A 19358-nucleotide genomic window follows, 5' to 3' on the forward strand; every position below is an offset into this window, starting at 1 on the left:
ACCGGAGGGTCCCTCAGACAGCGTGTGCCAATAGGGAAATGGAAAGAGGCACGCGGAAAAAAAGTCCCAACTTTGCCCCCGGTCCCGAAGTTACCGTGTTCCGAGGCGGCGAAAGTTCCTTGGGTCTGAAAGTGGGATTTCCCTCCATCTCCTCGTCTTGGTGGGTTGCAAATGCCGCTGGCGAACGTGGAGCTGCAGTCTTACCTGTGTGACCTTGAACAAAGCCTCCCCTCCTTTCTACGGCCCCAGTTACCCCTCTGAAAAATGGACGGTTACTCCAAGTTCCAATCCTGAGGGTCCAAGTTCTTAACTGAGGGCTCCCCGGATCCTCCTGCTCCAACCAAGGCTCAATGGTTTGTCTCCCGTTTCCTTTCTCCCCGATTTATAGTCAGCTTCTCAAATCCTGCTGAATCTTCACAATGATTCTCTTCCTTTTCCCTTCTCTTGCCTGGATCACAGCTTCAGCCTCCTCGGGCGTGCATTCAGCTTCCAGTTTACTCTCCACCAGGCAGGGAGGGGGAGATTTCTAATAACATGATATGACCGTGACCGTGATATACGCACCATCCCTAGCCTTCTACGGCTCCTCAGTGCCCTTAAGAGAAAACCCAAACTCTTTCTGATGTCCTAGGAGACCCGGAATAGTATAGATTCAGGCTCCAGAATCTCCAGATCCCAACCCACCCCGCACAATCCACACCTTTCCGTTCTATTCTTTCGAAGCCCAGGGCTTCTACTCCTGCCAAATCCTTAGCATCGAGTCCTTTGAAGCTTAGCTCTGGCTCCCCTTCAGGAAGCACAAGCTGTCCCAAACCCAAACCTGTTTCCACATATCAGTCTGACCCCAACCCTCCCACTGCCCCTCACCATCCCAGCCAACAGACACCCTAGAAGGTAGGTTCTAGTGTCATCTCTGTTTTTACCAAGGTTCTCAGAGGTCAGTGCACTTGCTCAAGGTCACACAGCTAAGAAGTGGCAGAGCCAGGATTTCAATCTGCCCCACCTGATTCCTGTACCCTTAATTCCTGCTCTACTGCGTTGGCTCCAGAGCCTGCCTTGTGGCTTGTGGGTTTTTTTTTTGTTTTTGTTTTTGGGGAGAGAGGGGACTAGTGAAATGGACTTGAGTCCTATATTTGAATCCAGTTCAGCCATTTTTCTGCTCTGTGACCTTGGGCAAGTAGTTACCCTCACTAAGGTAACTCCTCTGCAAATGGGCCTATTGTATAGGGTTAGGAGAAGATTTGATGAGATCACATGAGTAAAGTGTTTGGCAGAGGACCTGACACAGAGTAAGTACTTTTTGTATTCGTTCAATTACAAATACTGAGAATGAGGCAGAGTGCCTAGCACTGTGATGGGAGAGGGTGGCCCTCAGGGGTGTGTGGGAAGCCAGAGGAGGTTCCCACCCAGCAGGCAGGGAAGGCTTCCTGGAGGAGGGGCTGTCTGGACTAAGGTCTGAAGTGTAAGTAGGAGATAACCAAGTGAGGGGAGGGAATTAAGGCTGAGGGAACAGCAAGTGCAAAGGCTGGAAAGTGGTTTTCTTCCCTTACAAAGCTTCCTACTTGGCACAAAGGAGAGGAAATATGAGGGCAAGATGTAGAAACATGACAGACACACCCACCCACACGTGATTCTGTAGACACACAATCACTCTCGACTACAGGTACAGAGAATTGTGTCACACAGACACATACCAGGACACAGAATTACACATATGTACACAGAATCACAACCCCATACAGACACACACAGCTACAAAAACATCACATCTCTCACAGTCAGGAACACAGAACCTACATGTGGTAGGTTGAATTATGTACCCCAGAAGAAAAAAACACTTGTTCTCAATCTTGACCCCATTCCTGTGGGACCTTTTGAAGATGTTATTTTTAGTTAAGATGGGTCTTAATCCTAATACTAGAGGCCTTGTAAAAAGTAAAGCAGGAAGTCAGAGGAACCCAGAAGAGAAAGGAGAGGACATCGCCATGTGACGGGAAAGCCAAGGAACCCAAGGATTGCCAGCCTGCCAGAACACCACTAACTTCAGGGAAAAGCAGGGCTTCCAGCCTCCAAAACCAGGAGAAAATAAATTCCTGTTGTTTAATGTGATCAGGAAAGCCTTGTGGATCACATTCCCCTTTAGCCAGTGTATGGATGGATGAGTAGAAAAATAGGGACAAAAAACTAAAGAAAAAATAGGGCAGGAGGGGGAGTACGATGTGGGTGTTCTTTTTTTACTCTTATTTTTTCCTATTCTTGTCTTCACTTTTTCAGGTACAAGGAAAATGTTCAAAAAAATAGATGGGGGTGATCAATGAGCACTATATGATGGCAATGTGAACGACTGATTGTACACTTGGGATGATTGTATGGTATGTGAATATATCTCTATAAAATTGAATATTAAAAAAAAATCCTGTTGTTTAAGCCAACCCATTGTGTGGTATTTGTCAAAGCAGCTGGGAAACTAAGACACCAAAGTAACCAGAAACACCTATAAGGAAGAATCATTTGACCTGGATATTGACACAATGTCAGAAGAGTTACTGCGCACGCACACACACAGGTTCAAAGCATTGTCATTGTGGGAGCCGGGGCCCCCAAGTGTCTTGACCTAGGACAGTTTGCTTAACCTAGGACAGTTAAGATTTGACCTCTTGTCCTTGTAATATCAGGTGCTAGCTGTAATCTATACCAGAAACTACCTCTTCCCTGAGACTCCCTGAGATACTGTTATCTCTATAATCCTCCCCTCTTCCCTGTTGATTACAATCAACTGCTCCCTAAATTGCACTACCCTGCTCCCTGCCTTATGCTCTCATACCCATTGGAATGTCAAGCCCTTATAACCAGCTTATTCAGCCCCCCAAAGTGCTGACTGTTTCCACATTGTGCTCTGAACATGCCGCCATTCAGAGCAGCTCCTGAATCCATTCAGAGAAGCTCCTGGTTTTAGGACAATTTGGCTCGACTTCCCCACCCTGTAGGTAAGCCCTATAATAAAAGTTCATGTCTCAGAACGTGTCTGGTAGTTTCTTTAGTCCTTTGGCTACAAAAGCCATATACACATATATACATAGACTGACAACTGACATCACCACCAGACACAAGCAAGTTACAGACACCCACAGAGGAAGACAGATTCATACACACACACACACACACACAGGTGTCCATATGAATCACCCATTGCACACCCCCCCCCCAAAGGGACCCCACAGATGAGTCAACACACAGAGCTCTGGTGCCTACTGAAGCGAGGTCTTTATGGTAGGATGGAGATTGGCAGGTTTCAGAGCCAGCTATGGCTGCTCCAGACCCTTCCCCTCCCCCAGTCCAGCCCAGTTCCCTCCATTGTAGGGCCCAGATCATCCCCTGAGGGAGGGAGGGGTGAGACCCCTCTCCTCCACATAGCACCAATCTGGACAGCCCAACCCCCATCAAAACATAGCAGGCAGAGCCTTCCGAAAAGGAGGTGAACTGTGCTGAGAGAAGTGGGCCTTTTCCTGTGGGAGTCCAAAAGTAGCACCCTCGTAGAAACTGGGTTGGGGGTAAGGGGGGCGCCTAGGTAGTGGTGGAGAGTTGAGGAGTCATGGCCTCTCTCCCAACCCCACAATACGCAGACAGGGCTGTGCGTGGACCTGTGCGGCCTGAGAAGTCTCCTGGATTGTGAACCCTCCAAGAGGGTGAGGGAGCCCCATACCCAGTCATTGGGGTAAAGAAAAGGTAAGTGCATGTCTGGAGGGTTGGGGTGGGAAGTGCAGGGGGTTCTAGGACAGAGAAGTTTCCAGAATATGAGCTTGAGAATGGAGAGACTTGGGTATGAAGTTTATGTGCAAAGGGCCCTGGTTAGGAATCTGGAATAGGAAGACTTAGGACTGAGGGCAGGAATTGGGGAGTGTTGAGTGGGATGGGAAGCCCAAAATCCAAGTAGGAAGGTGAGAGTAGGGGCTGGAATCAGGGAATCAGGAGTTGTAAGATTTGGAACCAGAAGAATTTACAGGGTGTGGCCTAGATTCTAGAATCAGAAGCATTTGGAGGCTGAGTTTCGTAGCTGGAAGAATTTAGATTTGAAATCAGATGGAACCAGAGTTTGCATGACCCAGAACCAGTGAATTTTATAAGGTGAGGTCTAGAATTAGAAGATGTTTGAAGGCTGAATTCTAGATCCAGAGTAATTTGGGATCATAAGACCTGGAATGAGGGAGAGTTGGAGATTTTGAGGTCTAGGACCAAGGGAACTTACAGGATGAGGTCTAGAATCAGAAGACATTTTGAGATTCAGTTCTAGAAACAGAGAAATGGGGGGTTATCAGATCTGGAATCAGAGGGCCTTGGAGGTTGCAAGGTCCAGAGATTGTATAGTCTAGAATCAGTAAATGGTGGAGGTCATGAAGTCCAGAACCAAAGAAAAATGGAGCCTGATGTCTGTTTCTGGAAGAACTGATTATAAGATCCAGACAAAAAAGCTTATTTTACTTCATTTTCATGGGGAAGTCTTGAATACAGAGTCAAAGAGGAATGAGTTGGGCATGAGGTTTAGAACCAAAATGATCAAAAAATTAGGAGGTCTGGATGCATCACCGACTGGGCGATCTGGAACCCACAGGAAGCTGGAGGTTGTGAGATCCAGAATCAGAGGAAATTGGAGGTTGTAAGATCTGGAATCTGAGGGGAGGTTGGAAGGTGTGAGATCTAGAACAAGAGGGACTTATAGGGAAAAATCCAGAAGTCCTGAGAGAAGGAGGAGGAGGGGGCCAGGGACCCCCCCTCCCAGAGGTCACTGAGCTGAGGATGTTAGAGAATGAGTTCTAGCAGGAGAGGAATCGGTGGTCATCAGCTCTGGAGCAAGGGAGAGGTGGAGGTTGTGAGGCTTAGAGCCAAGCACATTTGGAGACTGCAAGGGTTGAAAACAGACAGACTTGGAGGCTGTGAGATCCAGAATGAGAAAGAGCTGGTGATGGTGGTGTCTGGATTCGGAAGAGTTTGGAGGATGTGGGTCTAAACCACAACATGTTGGAGGTCGTGCAACCAGAGGGTGGCGGTCACGAGATCTGGAAGCAGGGGGCATTCGAGGTGCACCTGGGGCAAGAAGACTGTGGATGAAGTCAGTGTCTGGGCGGGCGAGGTTGGGGGCAGCAGGAAGTCCAGAGCGGAGGGGGCAGGCAGAGCTGGATGACAGCTCCAGAGGCTGCAGGTCTCAGTCGGAAGTAGCTGGGGATGAGGTCTGGCCCAGAGCTCCTGCCTATTAACACCTGAGGAGTGGGGGGAAGATGGAGCTCCCCCATTTGTCTGTCCATCAGCCACTCATGGCAATTTAAAAACCGTATCAAGAAAACAATAAAAATTTAAATCATAATCAAAGAAAGATGGGTAGAAAGAAATAAAAATGTGATTATGGTTATCCATACACCCTAGAGCCCAGAAACATAGACCTGACACCCCCCCAACCTCTCCCTCCCCCCCAATTCCCCCAAATAAAGCCAAGAGAATCTGGAAAAGGGATGATGAGGTAACCAAGTATGGAGAACCCCAAGGGAAGTCCTGAGAGAAGGAGAAAGAGGGGGCCAGGGACCCCCCCCTCCTAGAAGTCACTGAGCTGAGACCACCCCCAGAGAGCCCACAGACAGGGGGCTGGAGAGGTGGGGGCTGAGGTAGGCCCAAGGTGGGTGGGTGGGGGCACTCAGAGGAGAGAGAGAGAGAGAGAGAGACCCTCTCTGGCACCCCCATCCTGTGCGTTGGCTGCCGGCTTGAAGTGTGGTTGAGATCCTTTCTGGGGGGTGGGAGAAAGAAGGGGGGGGAAGAGGGACTCTCAGTTGGCCTGGGCCAGGCCCGCTGATGGCTGGAAGTGGCTCCTGGGCTGGGTGTTGTCCTCCTCTGGGTAGAGAGCGAGCAGCGAGGTGCCCAGGCCTGTGGGGAAAGATGGAAAATAAACCAGTAAGGAATTAGGATCACCCAACCCATCTTCCATTCCTGAGGGTTAAAAGTGCGGGCAGTGAGCCAGGCAGGCCTGGATTCAGACAGCAGTGAAAACCTGGACAAGCTGGTTCTGCTCTGTGAAGTGGCCAAAAAAAGCCGCCTCTGGAGCCAGCGACTGTCTGAGTTTGAATCCAGGCTCTGCCACTCACTCGCTGAGTGACCTGGGACTGGTGACTTCACCTCTCTGTGCCTCCATTACTGCATCTGTAAAATGGGCTAACAACAGTCCCACCCCCATGGGGCATTCGTGAGGGTTGAGTGAGTGAATCCACGTGAAGAGCCTTAAACAATATCTAGTATGTGGTGAGTGTCCAGCACTTGACCTGTGGTTGCCTGGAAGAAGGGGACACTCATACCTGCCTCATTTGACAAGGCACAGTGCTGGGTGCTGGGGACACAGCAGGGAGCAGGACAGATGACACCAACCTGCCCTCGTGGAGCTGACATCTCGTGAGGGCCAATGAGATCGTGCATGTAAAGGATTTAGCACAACGTTTAGCACAGAGTGAGCGATCAAAAAAATGTCAGCTCTTCCTTCAGTCATTCTACAAATACTCACTGGGGGCAGCCTCTGTGCCCATCCACTGCCCAGCCTCACGCACCCAATGGAACCCAGCCCGGGTCTGTCCTGGGGCTCACCGTCGGGGGAAGACAGCCAACGGCCAAGTAATGGCACAAACACAGAGGTAATTACGGACCGCGACAGGTGTTCTGAGCCATGAGCTTATGAAGTGGGGGAACCTGACCCCATCTGGGGGAGCCGAGGGAAGGTACTCCTCCAAAGCTTCCTGGAAGGAGTAACAATTGAGCTGAGATCTAACGGATGAGGGAATTAGGCAAAGGATAGAGGGAAAAACATTCCAGGCAGAGGAACAAGCATGTGCAAAGGCCCTGAGGCAGCCTCCTCATGCCAGGTGACTTCACAGTCATCACAATGCCCCACGGAGGCCCCGGGCGTCTGCACCCCACCTCTCTCCCTTTATTCTCTCTGCTTCAACCAAGCTGGCCTTGCTTTTCCCAGACGAGACAGGCACATTCCCACCTCAGGGCCTTTGCACTGGCTGTTCCCTTTGCCTGGAATGCCCTTCCCCCAGGTATCCTCTCTGCTCCCTCTCTCCCCTCCTTCAGGTCTTTGCTCACACATTGCCTTCCCTGAGCAGAATGTTTAAAATTGGAATCCCCCCGCCCCAGAACTCGCTTTCCCCTGACATGCTTTATTTTTCCCAGTAGAGCTTATTTCTACCTCTCCCCGCTCTTTATTTGGTTTGTTTATTTGTTTGTGGTCCGGCTCCTTCACTAGACTGTCAGCTCCGGGGGCCCGGGTGTCTCTGTGTTTTGCTCACAGCTGCGTCTCCAGCACCAGGACAGTACCTGGCGTGATATGTGTTCAATAAATATTTGTTACATGAAGGGAGGAAGGAAGAGCTCAAAGATGATGACTGTGGCTGAAATACAGGGTCTGAAGCACAATGTGGCCTGAGAAGAGTCAGCACCCAGACCCCACAGGGCCTCAAGGTGAGGAGCAGCTTGATCTTTCTCTGGAAGGCACTAGGGAGCCATGGGAGGTGTTTGAGCAGAGGAGGGCCAGGGTCAGATTTGCGCTTTGGCAAGCTCGCTCTGGCTGACTCCTGGAGGCTCTGCTGGGGCTACAGCTATTGGTAGTTGCACTGGAAGATGATGGTAATGAGCAGCAGCTTGGCTCCAGCTCTATGAATGGACACTTGGGGATGGCCCCACCACTATGACCACAAGGCCGACCCTTCTGGAGCACAGACTGTGTTCAGATCGCAGGCTGAGCAGCTTCTCCATGAGTCCTCAAAACATATCCGTAAGGGACAAAGGTGAGAACTCTCACGGCCCCCATCAACAGCGGGAGAAAGCAAGGCTCCAGGGACAGAACCCAGTTCACAAAGCCACATGGCTGGGAAGCAGCCAAGGCAGGATGCAACCCCGATTTTGCCAGGCTGCAAAGCAATACTCATATACAGCTTTCAGGAGACTTAAGTGGGGAACACTGGGCTGGGTTTTCACCCAAGGGACAGCCTCAGCAAGCCCCTGGCTCCCTTGGGGCCCCTCTGTCCCATCTGGGCCCCACTGGGAGGGGACTCTGAGAGGAGAGAGGGGTGCCTGCTTCCAACAAGGGGCACTGACACTCCCCATTGCCTTCAGGATGGCTCCCCCTCCTAAATATCCAGGGGACCCTCCCAGGGGACAGGGGGACCCCAAGACCTCTGTAAACCCAGGCTGCCACTCACCCAGGGGCTCACTCAGATGTAGGAGGTGGATGCCAGGGTCCTGCTGGCTCCCTGGGGCTGCTCCTCCAGTCAGAAGGAAATTCTGCAGGAGGGACACAAAACTGTCGTCATCATCATCGTCATCGTCATCATCACTGTTGTCATCATCAACATCCCGGGGGCAGGGTGGGGCAGTGGTCAGGAGAAATGTAGGGGTGCAGCAGTTGCTTGTTGGGCAAGTCTCAGTGCCAGACCTCCTCTGTGTGCTCCTGCAGGCTGGCCTGTGTGGGCCACGTCAATGCACAACTGGCTGTGCCAGTTCTCAGGGGGCTCAGCTAATGAGACACCCCAGTGGGCAGCAGGAGGAAGGGGCAGGGTTTCTATTCCTCTAGCTGCTTCCCCGCTGGGTCACCGTGTGTTGGCTGCGTCCCTCTACAGAAGGCCTCAGCTCTTAAGAAGCAGACTCTCCCCTCTCCAGGAGCTGGTGGCCACCCCCTCTCCTGCTCATTCAGGCTGTGGGTGGTGCCGGCTCCCCAGTTTGCTAGCCCCAGGGTGCTGCACCAGCCCTTGGTAATTTCCCTCCACCCAGCACGCTGCTTTGCTATTTGAGGGTGCCAACTGTTCCCTGCCCAGACTCTGCTTAAGCCCTCTGTGCCTCAGTTTCCTTCTGTGCAAATGTGTGTCATCATAAAATGTCAACCAGAGTGTTTGTAGGGATCAGGTGATTCATGCAAGGCACTTAGTGAGGTCAGCATACAGCATACAGCAGGCACTCAATAGATGTAAGCTGTTGATACTAGCAACCTCACCCCTAGTGTTCAAACCAAGGAGGCAGGGAGCTCTTCTGCAGGCAATGGGGAGCCATGGAAGGCCTGGAGGGAGGCCTTGTGGAAGTGACACAGTCTGGTCTGGCTATTAGAAAGGGTGCTCTGGTGGCTGATTGCAGAATGGACAGTGGGGATGAGACTGGAGGAAAGGAGACTGGGGGGAGGCTGCTTTTGTTTGGTTTGTTTTCATAGTATCATTTATCAAGAGCTCAACACATGTCACCTATAGGCCTGATTTCCTTTACTCCCCACAGCAGTCCTGTGAGCGTCCCCATTTTCCAGATGAGGAAACCGAGGCTCAGAGAGGCTGGGAAGGGAGCTAGAAGTTGCATCTGTCCAGCTCCAGAGCCCACTTGCATCCCTGGTCCCCTATCTGGTCCCAGGGTGGGACAGACCCCATCCCAGAGCCTGAGGCTGTGCTATCCCTGCCCTGAACCCATGGGAGCACAGACAGTTCCTACAGATTCTCATCACCTGTTATCTCTCCCCTTACCCTGCTTAATTTTACTTCCTGGCACTCATCACCCACCTATATATATTTATTTATTTGTTCATTTTCCACTTCCTACTAGAATGTCAGCTCCTTGATGGCAGAGACATCTGTTTTGTTCACTGCTGTATCCCCAGTTCCTAAAACAGTTGAGCACCTTGCGCATTTGATGGCTGCAAAGCCCTTTCATGCCCATTTCCTGAACCAGAGGTTCAAGGTCCTATCCTCAGTTGAGCCACTGACTTTCTATGTGACCTTCAGCCAGTCCTTGACCCTCTATGGACCTTGGTTTTCCTGTCTATAAAATAGGAGGTGTGAGCCTGCTAGGTCCTGAGGGCCAGAGAATCCCACCTATCCCCAAACATACCAGGCTGAGAGGAGGCAGCAGGAAGTGTTCGGGCTCTGGGCTGGGGGACCGCTTGGGTGGTCTTACTCCCAGAAGCTCCACTCCTTCAGCCTCGTCCTCTGAGCTCTGGGCCAGGGCCCTGGGAAAATAGGCAGGAATCTCAGGCACAGGAAATCTGGGCAGGTGTGGGCACCAGTGTAGGCAAGCAATGAGCATTCATTCATCTCCCAAGGACTCGTTTATTCCTTTACTCACATGTCCACCCACACCCATCCATCCATCCATCTATCCATCCATCCATCCACCAGTCAATCTTTTCATTTTTCCATCCAATGATGCATCACCCACCGAAACTTTCATCCATCTATCTTTTCCTTCGTTCACCTATCCATCCATCAACCCACTTACTCTCTATTCATCCATCCATTCTTCCACCCACCCACCCATCTATCTACCTATTCACTCATCCATCAATCTATTAATTTATCCATCTACTCATCAATCCACCCATCCATCCATCACCATCCATCCACCCACCCATCCACCACCCATCTATCCATCAACCCATCTATCCATCATCAATCTACCCAACCATCACTATCCATACATACATCCACCAGACCATATTTCCATTCATCTATCTGATGATCCACCATCTATCCACCCAAACTCCCATCCATCTTTCCATTCATCCACCAATCTATCCATCCATCCACTCTTCTACGCACCCAGCCACCATCTACCTATTCACTCATCCCTCTATCCATCCATCTACTCGCTTGCCATCCAACTATCCATTTATCTACCTACTATATTCATTAATTCCCTCTCTCCCTCATTTCAGAAATATTTATTAGGCACCCACTGTATAGCCAGCCCTAAGCTGGAATCCTTGAGAGATACCAAGGTATAGCCATAAAAGGCTTATAAGGATAGTAAAGAAACCATTCTGCTGACTAAACAGGCATAAGCCTGCAACTTGGAGGGCAAAAATTTGAGTATTAGTAATAAACTATTGTCCTTGGAGGGGGGACATGGACCCTCTGAAATTACATGAAGAGTTGTGCATCTGTGTGTGTGTGTAAATATTCTTGGGAAAGAGACCATAGCTTTCACTAGCTTCTCAAAGGGGTTAGGAAACTTAATTCTACACAATTTTTTTCCATCAATCAGGTAATATCCTCTCAACTATGACCCACACTGTCACTCAGCCAGATATAAATGTACTCCAAGGAGAGAGCCCTGGATGGCCGGTGAGATTTGGATAAACAATGAGAACATGGAGGGGGTTCCAGGAAGGGGCCCAGCTTAAGCAAAGACATAGAATGTAGAGGTTGGAACAAGCATGGAATGTGCTGGGGACCCTGAAAGCTTGGCCAGAGTAGAGGCCATGTAGGAGGAATGGTGAGGGATGAGGCTGGAGTAGAAGGTGGAGGCAAGATGGGAAGGGGCATAGGGACCTTCTCTATACTCCCTTTATACACCCCCCACCCTTCACTGTGGCTCACCTCTTCCGAGCCCCAGCCATGGGGGACGATGCTGAGGGGTCCCTTCTGGAAGGGCTGGAGCAGCTCAGCCGGGGGTCGCTTCCCCAGCGGGGCAGCAGGGAGTGCTCAGGGGTTGGGGGCGACAGGCCATGGAAGCTCCGAGCACGGGGCCGGGGGATAGCCGCTGGAGGTCTGTGGTGGGCCCTGGGGAGCTGCTCGCTGGAGTTGAGCTGGAAGTCGTCATCCATGGAGATGTAGGGGGCCAGCATCTCCAAATCCAGAGCATCGGCGTCCTGCAGAGGGCAGGAGGGAATTAAAAGCACGAGACTTGGACTCAGGTGGAACTGAGCTGGAGTCCCAGCTCTACCACTCCTGAGCTGTGTGCCTCAAGTCAAGAGACTGAGCTTCAGTTTCCTCATCTGTAAAATGGGTGTAAGGACTCTATGGCAGCCAGTCGCCAAGATAGCCCTCAAGGAGTCTCACCTCTCAGTATTCACACCCTCGTGTGGTCCCCTACCACAGTGCTAGGGCTGACCTGGACAGCAACAGGATACTGTGGACATGATGGTGTGTGACTTCTGAGATCAACTTACAAAAGACACTGCAGCTTCCACTTTTGCTGCTCTCTGTCTCTTGTACCACTTGCTCTGGGGTCAGCATGTGCACAAGCAGCCTGATGGAGAGGCTCCCACGCCAAGAAACTGAGGCCTCTTAGCCAACAGCCAGGAAGGAACTGAGGCCTCCAGCCAACAGCTGTGTGAGTGAGCTTGGAAGCAGATCCTGTAGCCCCAGTCAAGCCTTCAGCTGCTGCAAACCCGGCTGACAACTTGACTGCAGCCTCATGAGAGACCCTGGGCAAAACCTCCCCATTAAGTGGCTCCTGGACCCCTGACCCTCAGAAACTGTGTGAGATGATAAATATTTGTTGTTTCAAGCTGCTAAGTTTGGGGGTAACTTGTCATCCAAAAAGTAAATAACTAACACAGGTTTTGGCATTAAGAGTGGGTTGCTGCCATGACAAAAACCTAAAAGTGGAGGTGACTTTAATATCGGATAGTGGGCAGGTCTAGAAGGACTTTGAAGAGCATGTTGGAGAAAGCCTAAATAGCCTTGACAAACTAGTAGTCTAAATATGAACTTGGAGGAGGCTGCTAAGTGAGGGCTTAAATGGAAGTGAGGACCATGTTATCAGAAACTGGAGGGAAGGGACTCCTTGTCATGTAGTGGCTGGAAGTTTAGCAACACTGTCATCTGAAGTTATGTGGAAATTAGGAGACATAATTAATGAATTGGGTGATCACGCTAAGGAGATTTCCAGCCAGACTGCTGAAGGGGCTGCCTGGTTTCTTCTCACTACTTAACAGTAAAAGGCAAAAGGAGAGAGAGAAGCCAAAGAAAGAAGTGTTAAGCATGAAGTATATGGGACTTGAAAGTTTAAAAAATTCTCAACTCCCCAGAAAGCAAATGATGCTAAAATTAAGAAATGACTTTTGAGCAAAGAAGGGCACTCTCAGGAATGCGGGATCTAAAGATGAAGTCCAGGATATGAGGTGTGAAAATTTTTGTTGGTTGTTGTTTGCAACCAAACAACAGGGATTCTAATAAACTTAAGGGCTTAGTTATTCAGCCCAGGGTAGAGAAGGGCTTCTCTCGAAGAGATTTGAGAGTATGGCTTTTGTCTAGTGGAGTGAACTCCAAGAAGATTTATAAGACACCCACAAAGTTCTTACGAGAATTACATCAGCAAAATGTTGCCAACTTGGACAGGGGGGACAGAGATGGTACAAAATGAGAAAAAGGTCTTTAAGCAGGAAGCAGGAAATTCTACAAGCAGGAAGCAGGCTGAGAAAACCACTCAGCTGCAAATATCTGTTACCTTTTATGCAAAAGGAAGGAAGGCTCAGAGCAAGGAACCAAGAGCTCAGAGTGTACCACCAAGAGTCATGGAGAAAACCTCTTGGGCAGTTTTAGGAATGAGTACTAATCTAGGAACTCCCAATTTGCCCAGTTGGATTTCAAAACTGCTGTGGACCAGTGATACCCAAGTGCTCCCTTGTCCCTCCATTTTTGAATAGAAGTGTCTATGGCAGTTATTCTATGCTTGACCCACCACTGTATGCTGGGTATGTGGGTGGCAGATACAGACAGAGAGGAACTGTACTTGAGGAGCTTTGTCTGCACCTGGGCTTGATTTAGATGATGAGATTCTGGAATCCAACCTGATGCTATGGTGGGATGAGACTTTGGGGGGCCTAAAGAGGGGGTAAGTGTATTTTACATTAGGAAGAGATGGAAATCATCAGAGGCCCCTAATGTTGCCTGCCTTTTGGTACCACTCTTGTGTAGTTGCCTCCTACATTGTATTCAGTTGGTCTCTGAGACCAATACAATACAGGAGAAGTAATGGTATGTCACTTCTCAAATTAGGTGATAAAAGACTGCATCTCTCTCTCTCTCTCTCTCTCTCTCTCTCTCTCTCTCTCTCTCTCTCTCTATCCCCCTCCCTCTTGGATCAGTTGCTCTGGGGAAGCAAGCTGCCACATTGTGAAGACACTCAGGCAGCCTAGAGGTCCACATGTTAAAGAACTGAGGTATCTACCCAAAGCCAGCAAGGAACTGCCAATGACTGTGTGAGTGAGCTTGGAAACAGATTCCCTAGCCCCATGTCACAACTTGACTGTAATATAATCAAAGACTGCACAAAAACCACCCAGCTGAGCTACTTCCAGATTGATTCCTCATTTTCAGGAATTGTGTGACATGATAAAAATGTTGTTTTAAGCTGCTAAATTTTGGGGTGATTTGTTATACAGCAATGGATCATTAATACAACACACTGCTGTCATCTATCTATCACTCAATCGTCCAACAAACATCATCCATCCAATGAAACAATCGTCCATCTGTCCAACCTTCCACCCAAACATCCATCTATCTGTTTGTCTAAACACCATCCATCTACCACTATCTCCTAAAGAAGACAATGAACCATCTATCTAACCAATCATACATCTGTCATCCATCCATCCATCCATCCATTCATCTATTTTACCATCCCACAAACCCTTCTCTAAAGCCCAGATACATTGGCCTGTTCAGAGAAGGCCATTCCTTCCATGCCCCTCCTTACCTGAGCTATATCTAGATCTGCCTCTACTGCCTCAAGGTCTTTTCCAGAGGCAAAGATTTTGTGAGTATTCTCTACATCCACAAGTAGCTCATCTGGGAGATCAGCCTGTGGGGAGCCAGAGCAGAGACTTTAGAGTCCTGAGCCTGGGAGATGTCAACAGAGTCGGACATGTGAACTCAAGGATAGGAGTGAGGGCCAAATGGCTGACAGTTGGGGCACCAAGGAGGTCAAATAGCAAATGCAAGTGAGTTCTGAAAACCCGGGTATTCCAGACTTAGATGACAGCAAATATTGAAGGTTAGAAACATCAGAGCCTCAGGACAAAGGTCTTGGAGAGGGGGTGGTGTGGGACAGAGTCCAGATGTCCTGGGGGTAAAGGGGGAGGTCAAAGGTCATAGTCTGTATTTCCCCGGTGGAGAGATTTCCTGGGGCAGAAGTGGGGGTGAGGAAAGTCAAGGTCAGAGAATATGGACCCCCTGAGGTCAAAGTTCAGACTATGTGGACCTTAAATAAAAATGGTAACCTCTATGGACTATTGAACACCTACTAGGTGCCAGGTCCCTACTAAGTGCTTCCCATCAATGAGCTCACTCAATCCCCACAATAACCAATGAGATGGCTACTTGTTATTATCCTCAAATCACAGGTGAAGGAAATGAGGCACCAAGAATTCATCTGCCCAGGTCAATACAGCTGGTAAGTGACCAGTTCTGATGTAAAAGCAGGTTAAATTAGACATTCCTGACCCTTTGAGGTTAAAGTTCAGAGAGGCTGGTCTTACAAGTCAAGGAGATCACCAGTGAAAGCACCAAACATTTTCCAAGTTGGGGTCCACACCCCAGAACTGTAACTGGGATTCAAGGATCTGGACTCTTGGGCCTGTAGGATTCCAGTCTCAAAGAAACCCAGATCCCTACCGTGTCCAAACTTTCCATCACACAGGCGGAGAAACTGAGACCCAGAGAAGAGCAGGTTCAAGTCAAAGACAAAGACAGAGGCAGCCTGGATCCCCAGGGGATCCAGTGGGCGGGACTGCTTACCGGAAGAGGACTTTGGGGGTGCCGCCCAGCCGGGGGTGCACTGGGGGTGGCAGCCACTGAAGCCCCATCCAGGATGGGGGCCAGGAGGCGACGGAGGTCAGGGCTACAGAAACGGCGGGGGTCAGCAGCCAGGGCCCCCTCATTCAGGGCAGGGGGGTGCAAAAAGGCCAGAATCCGGGGACCAGGGGCGTCTGCGGGAGACGTTGGGGTAGGGAGGACAGGGCGAGGAGGGGAGTCAGTCGGGGCAGAACCCTCAATCGCCAACCCCAGGGCACAGAGCTGACATCTTCAACAACCAGTCAGGATGGACCCCACTCTCAGAGCTGGGACCCCAAGCCAGGGGGGGACCCCTCAGTTGCAAGATTGTGGAGAGGCCTTGGAGGGTCCTAGGGAAGGGGTCCAGGCAGGGGTGGGGTGATCTGCCAAATGGTGTGAAAATGTTTAAATATTTGAAATCAGTGCAGCTGGACTGGGGCATTTAGCTGAACCCCGATTCTCCAGCTGCACAGAAAATGGCCTGGGGGCTTGCAGGTTAAGGGAAAGGCCTGGCCCAAGGTCTTCGAGGGGGCTCTAAGGTCTCTAGAGGTCAAGACCTGGCTCGGAGCCAGAAAAGGACACCAGCAAACCCGCCTACATGCAGAGCATGGGCTGTCAGCAAGAGCCTGGAGAAGGCGGGGCCTTGAGGGACAGATTGGCAGGGACTGGGGGAGGGGAGGAGAAGGCTGAACTTGGAGGGTCAAGGGCATTCAGGAAACCCAAGAGCAGCGAGGAGGGAGCAGGGATCACTGCAGGGGCAATTGGGGGGTGGGGGAGCACCGCAGGACTCAGAGCAGACAAGAGTATGAAGCCACCGTCCACCCCCTCCCGGCCCAGCCCCGCCCCATACCACAGCTGTCCCCACGATTAGGGGCGTCCTTCCGAGAGGGGGTGCCCCGTGGAGCCGGTCTGCGGGAATGTCGCTCTGTCTGCTCCAGGGACAACACCACTCCGGTCTCTTCCACCCGGCTGGGGTACAGGGCAGAAAGGGGGGTGGGAGTCAGGGGAGGGTCCTCGGCCCCCATCCCAGGCAGCCCCCTCAGCTGGTGTCCTTTCACAGGAGGCAATCGCATCCAGGGGCTGGAAGGCGTTGTGGAGAAAATAATTGGCCACGTTTGCTTGTTTCTTCTCAGGATTTAACTTCTATTGATTGGTTCTCATTATAACGGCATTTAAAAGGAAAGTAATAGTTAAGCTTGTCATTTCCCAAGTACCCTTTGTAGAAGAAAAGACAGAGAAGAGTGTAGGTATTTAGCATAGCCTGGGTAGAACAGAGACTAAGGGGGGGCAACAAGGGACAGAGATGGCAGGGGGTGGGGAGACCAAGGGCAGAGATGGGAGGGGGGAGAGTGAGGGGCAGAGATGGGAGGAGATGGACGGGCTTAGAGGAGAGGAGGGGAGTGTGAAAGGTATAAGAACTAAATATTCTCTTTCTAGATATTTACTTATGGCATATTCTTTAAATGCACTGGTGAAGAACATATTTTTAATGTATTCTTGAACATATTACCAAATATGCAGAATTCATAGGGATATATTTTTATGAATAGGATTATGTTTATGAAGCCTCTATTCATAGATATTTTTCGCATTGAAGGGAACAGACCTATAAATACATTCTTCTTGTTCCCCTGCCCCGTCCCTCCCCAGTTTCTAGCTGCAGAGAGAATCCAGATGTTTGCTGGGCAAATTGGCTTTTGGAGGAGTGGCCTGGGGCTGTGAGGGACCAGGCCCTCATTTGCATCTCATATGCATTATGCAGTAGAGGATGGAATGTGGGTGGGGCAGTCCTGGTTTCCCACCAAACCTATGACCCCTCCCCACCCTCACCAAACTCCTCCTGGGCTGGAAACACCCCAATTTAGACTGGACCGAAGCCATCCTCCTTCCCCAGTGAAAAACACAAGCCCACACAGATATGCACACACCTGGTACACACAGGCACAAAGACGCCCACGCCTCCTCAAAACATGGGCACACACATCTGCATGCAAGTCTCATGTTCATTCATTTGTTCATTCCACAAACACTTCCTAGACTGGCAGTATCACGTATTGGTAAAGAGGAAGGACTCTGCAGCTGGTACCCTGGATTCAAATCCCAGCTCTGCCACTCGGGGGCTGTGTGACCTCAGGCCAGTGACTGAGCATCTCTGGGCCTCATTTTCCTCATCTGTAGAAAGGGAATAGTAAGAGCACCACCTCCCAGGTTGGTATGAGGATTAAATGGGCTAATACATGTAAAGATGCACAGAGTGAGCACCATGTGTTTGCTATTGTTGTTTACAGAGCATCTACTATCTACCAGGCACTCAAAGTGCTAGGGATGCAGTAGTGAACAGGACGGAGGAAACTCCTGGGGTTTAAATGCTAGCGGGAAAATGACCTTAAGTAAAATATATGATTTGTATGTTAAATGAATCCCTTTCCCTTGCAGCAACAGCAGGGGAGAGATCGTCCATGTCTACAACTTATTAAAAGATTCTGACTTGAAAGGTGTTCTAATGAGAACATTCACAAAATTATCAGTCTCACTCTCCTGAGCCATATGAAAATTTGTAGGAAAATTCCTGTTGACAGTTTCTGTTTTCTGTTGATAGGATCTGCCCTTGAGCAAAGAGATCTGGGAAAACTCCTGAGTCTTGAGAAATTGGTGCTATGTTCTGAAAGATAATCATCCAAGAGAACCTGTAATTCTAATGTCATTTTATAGGACAATTTGCTGTCTTTGTCAAAATGCAGTCACCAGTCATCGACATTCCTGCATTTGTAAATGGTATAAATACCTCTAAGACGCATGATGGGGGGAGGAGAGAAAAAGCCTATGATTCTATCACTAGACAACCATTAAAGTGGCTAAAAACAAAACAGACAATTCAAAGTGCTGGCAAGGATGTGGAGCAACTGGAACTTGAATACACTGCCAATAGGAATACAAAATGGCACAGCCACTTTGGACAAGTTTGGCAGTTTCTTATAACCCATCCATTCCACTCCCAGGTGTTCATCCAGGAGAAACAAAAACTTATAATCTTACAAAATCATATATGAAAATGTTTACCATGGCTTTTTAAAACAATTGCTCCAAACAAGAAAGAACCCAAAGGTCCTGTAACTGGTGAATGAATAAACTGTGGTCCCTTTACCACAGTAATACTACTCTGCATTAAAGAGACTCAACCTGCTGCTGACTATGCATGAATTTAAAACACCTTATGCTAACTGAAGAAGCCAGACTCAAAAGGCTTCATAGAGTGTGATTCTGTTTATATGACATTCTGGAAAAGGCAAAACTGACAGAGAATAGATCAGCGGTTGCCAGGGCCTGGGGGGCAGGGTGAAAGGTTGATGTTAGGGATTGAATTTTGTGTCCCCCCAAAAGGACATGTTCAAGTTCTAAGCCCCGATCCCACGAAGATGACCTTATTTGAATAAGGTCTTGGAAGATGTGATCAGTTAAGATGAGGTCTGAGAACAGAAGAAAAGACACAGACCCAGAGGGGAGAACATCATGTGAAGATGGAGACAAGAAAGAAGGACAGGTGGGCATGGGGGAGGCAGGGGCTGGAGTGCTGGCTGCACCCACAAGCCAAGGGACACCAGGGACAGCTGCCAAACACGGGGGCTGGAAGAGGCCAGGAAGGCGTGTCCCCTGCAGGTTTCAGAGGGAGTTCAGCCCTGCCGACGACACTTTGATTTCAGACTTCGGCCCCAGAACTATCAAACAATAAATTTCTGTTTTTCAAGCCACCCAAATTGTGGTGCTGGGTTCAGCAGCCCTAGGACCTAA

The 19358-nt window shown here is 49.7% G+C and overlaps 1 protein-coding gene across 4 annotated transcripts in view; it reads right to left on the reverse strand.

Moving 5' to 3' along the window:
- Positions 1–3239: 3239 nt before the first annotated feature.
- Positions 3240–19358, reverse strand: part of HIF3A (hypoxia inducible factor 3 subunit alpha) — a 28341-nt gene continuing 12222 nt past the window's right edge. For 3 of the 4 annotated variants that reach the window (XM_037819712.1, XM_037819715.1, XM_037819716.1), the window contains exons 9-15: positions 16420–16538; positions 15534–15724; positions 14494–14598; positions 11385–11656; positions 9898–10015; positions 8235–8316; positions 3240–5910 (exon numbers count right to left, since the gene is read on the reverse strand). In XM_037819712.1, coding sequence (XP_037675640.1) covers positions 5813–5910; positions 8235–8316; positions 9898–10015; positions 11385–11656; positions 14494–14598; positions 15534–15724; positions 16420–16538 — 985 coding nt within the window. In that variant the 3' untranslated portion in view covers positions 3240–5812. The remainder of the gene's footprint in view (positions 5911–8234; positions 8317–9897; positions 10016–11384; positions 11657–14493; positions 14599–15533; positions 15725–16419; positions 16539–19358) is intronic. The other variant, XM_037819714.1, reaches the window with a different exon arrangement.

Source organism: Choloepus didactylus, chromosome 27 (genome assembly GCF_015220235.1).
Source record: "Choloepus didactylus isolate mChoDid1 chromosome 27, mChoDid1.pri, whole genome shotgun sequence".
In the NCBI taxonomy this organism is placed as follows: Eukaryota; Metazoa; Chordata; class Mammalia; order Pilosa; family Megalonychidae; genus Choloepus; species Choloepus didactylus.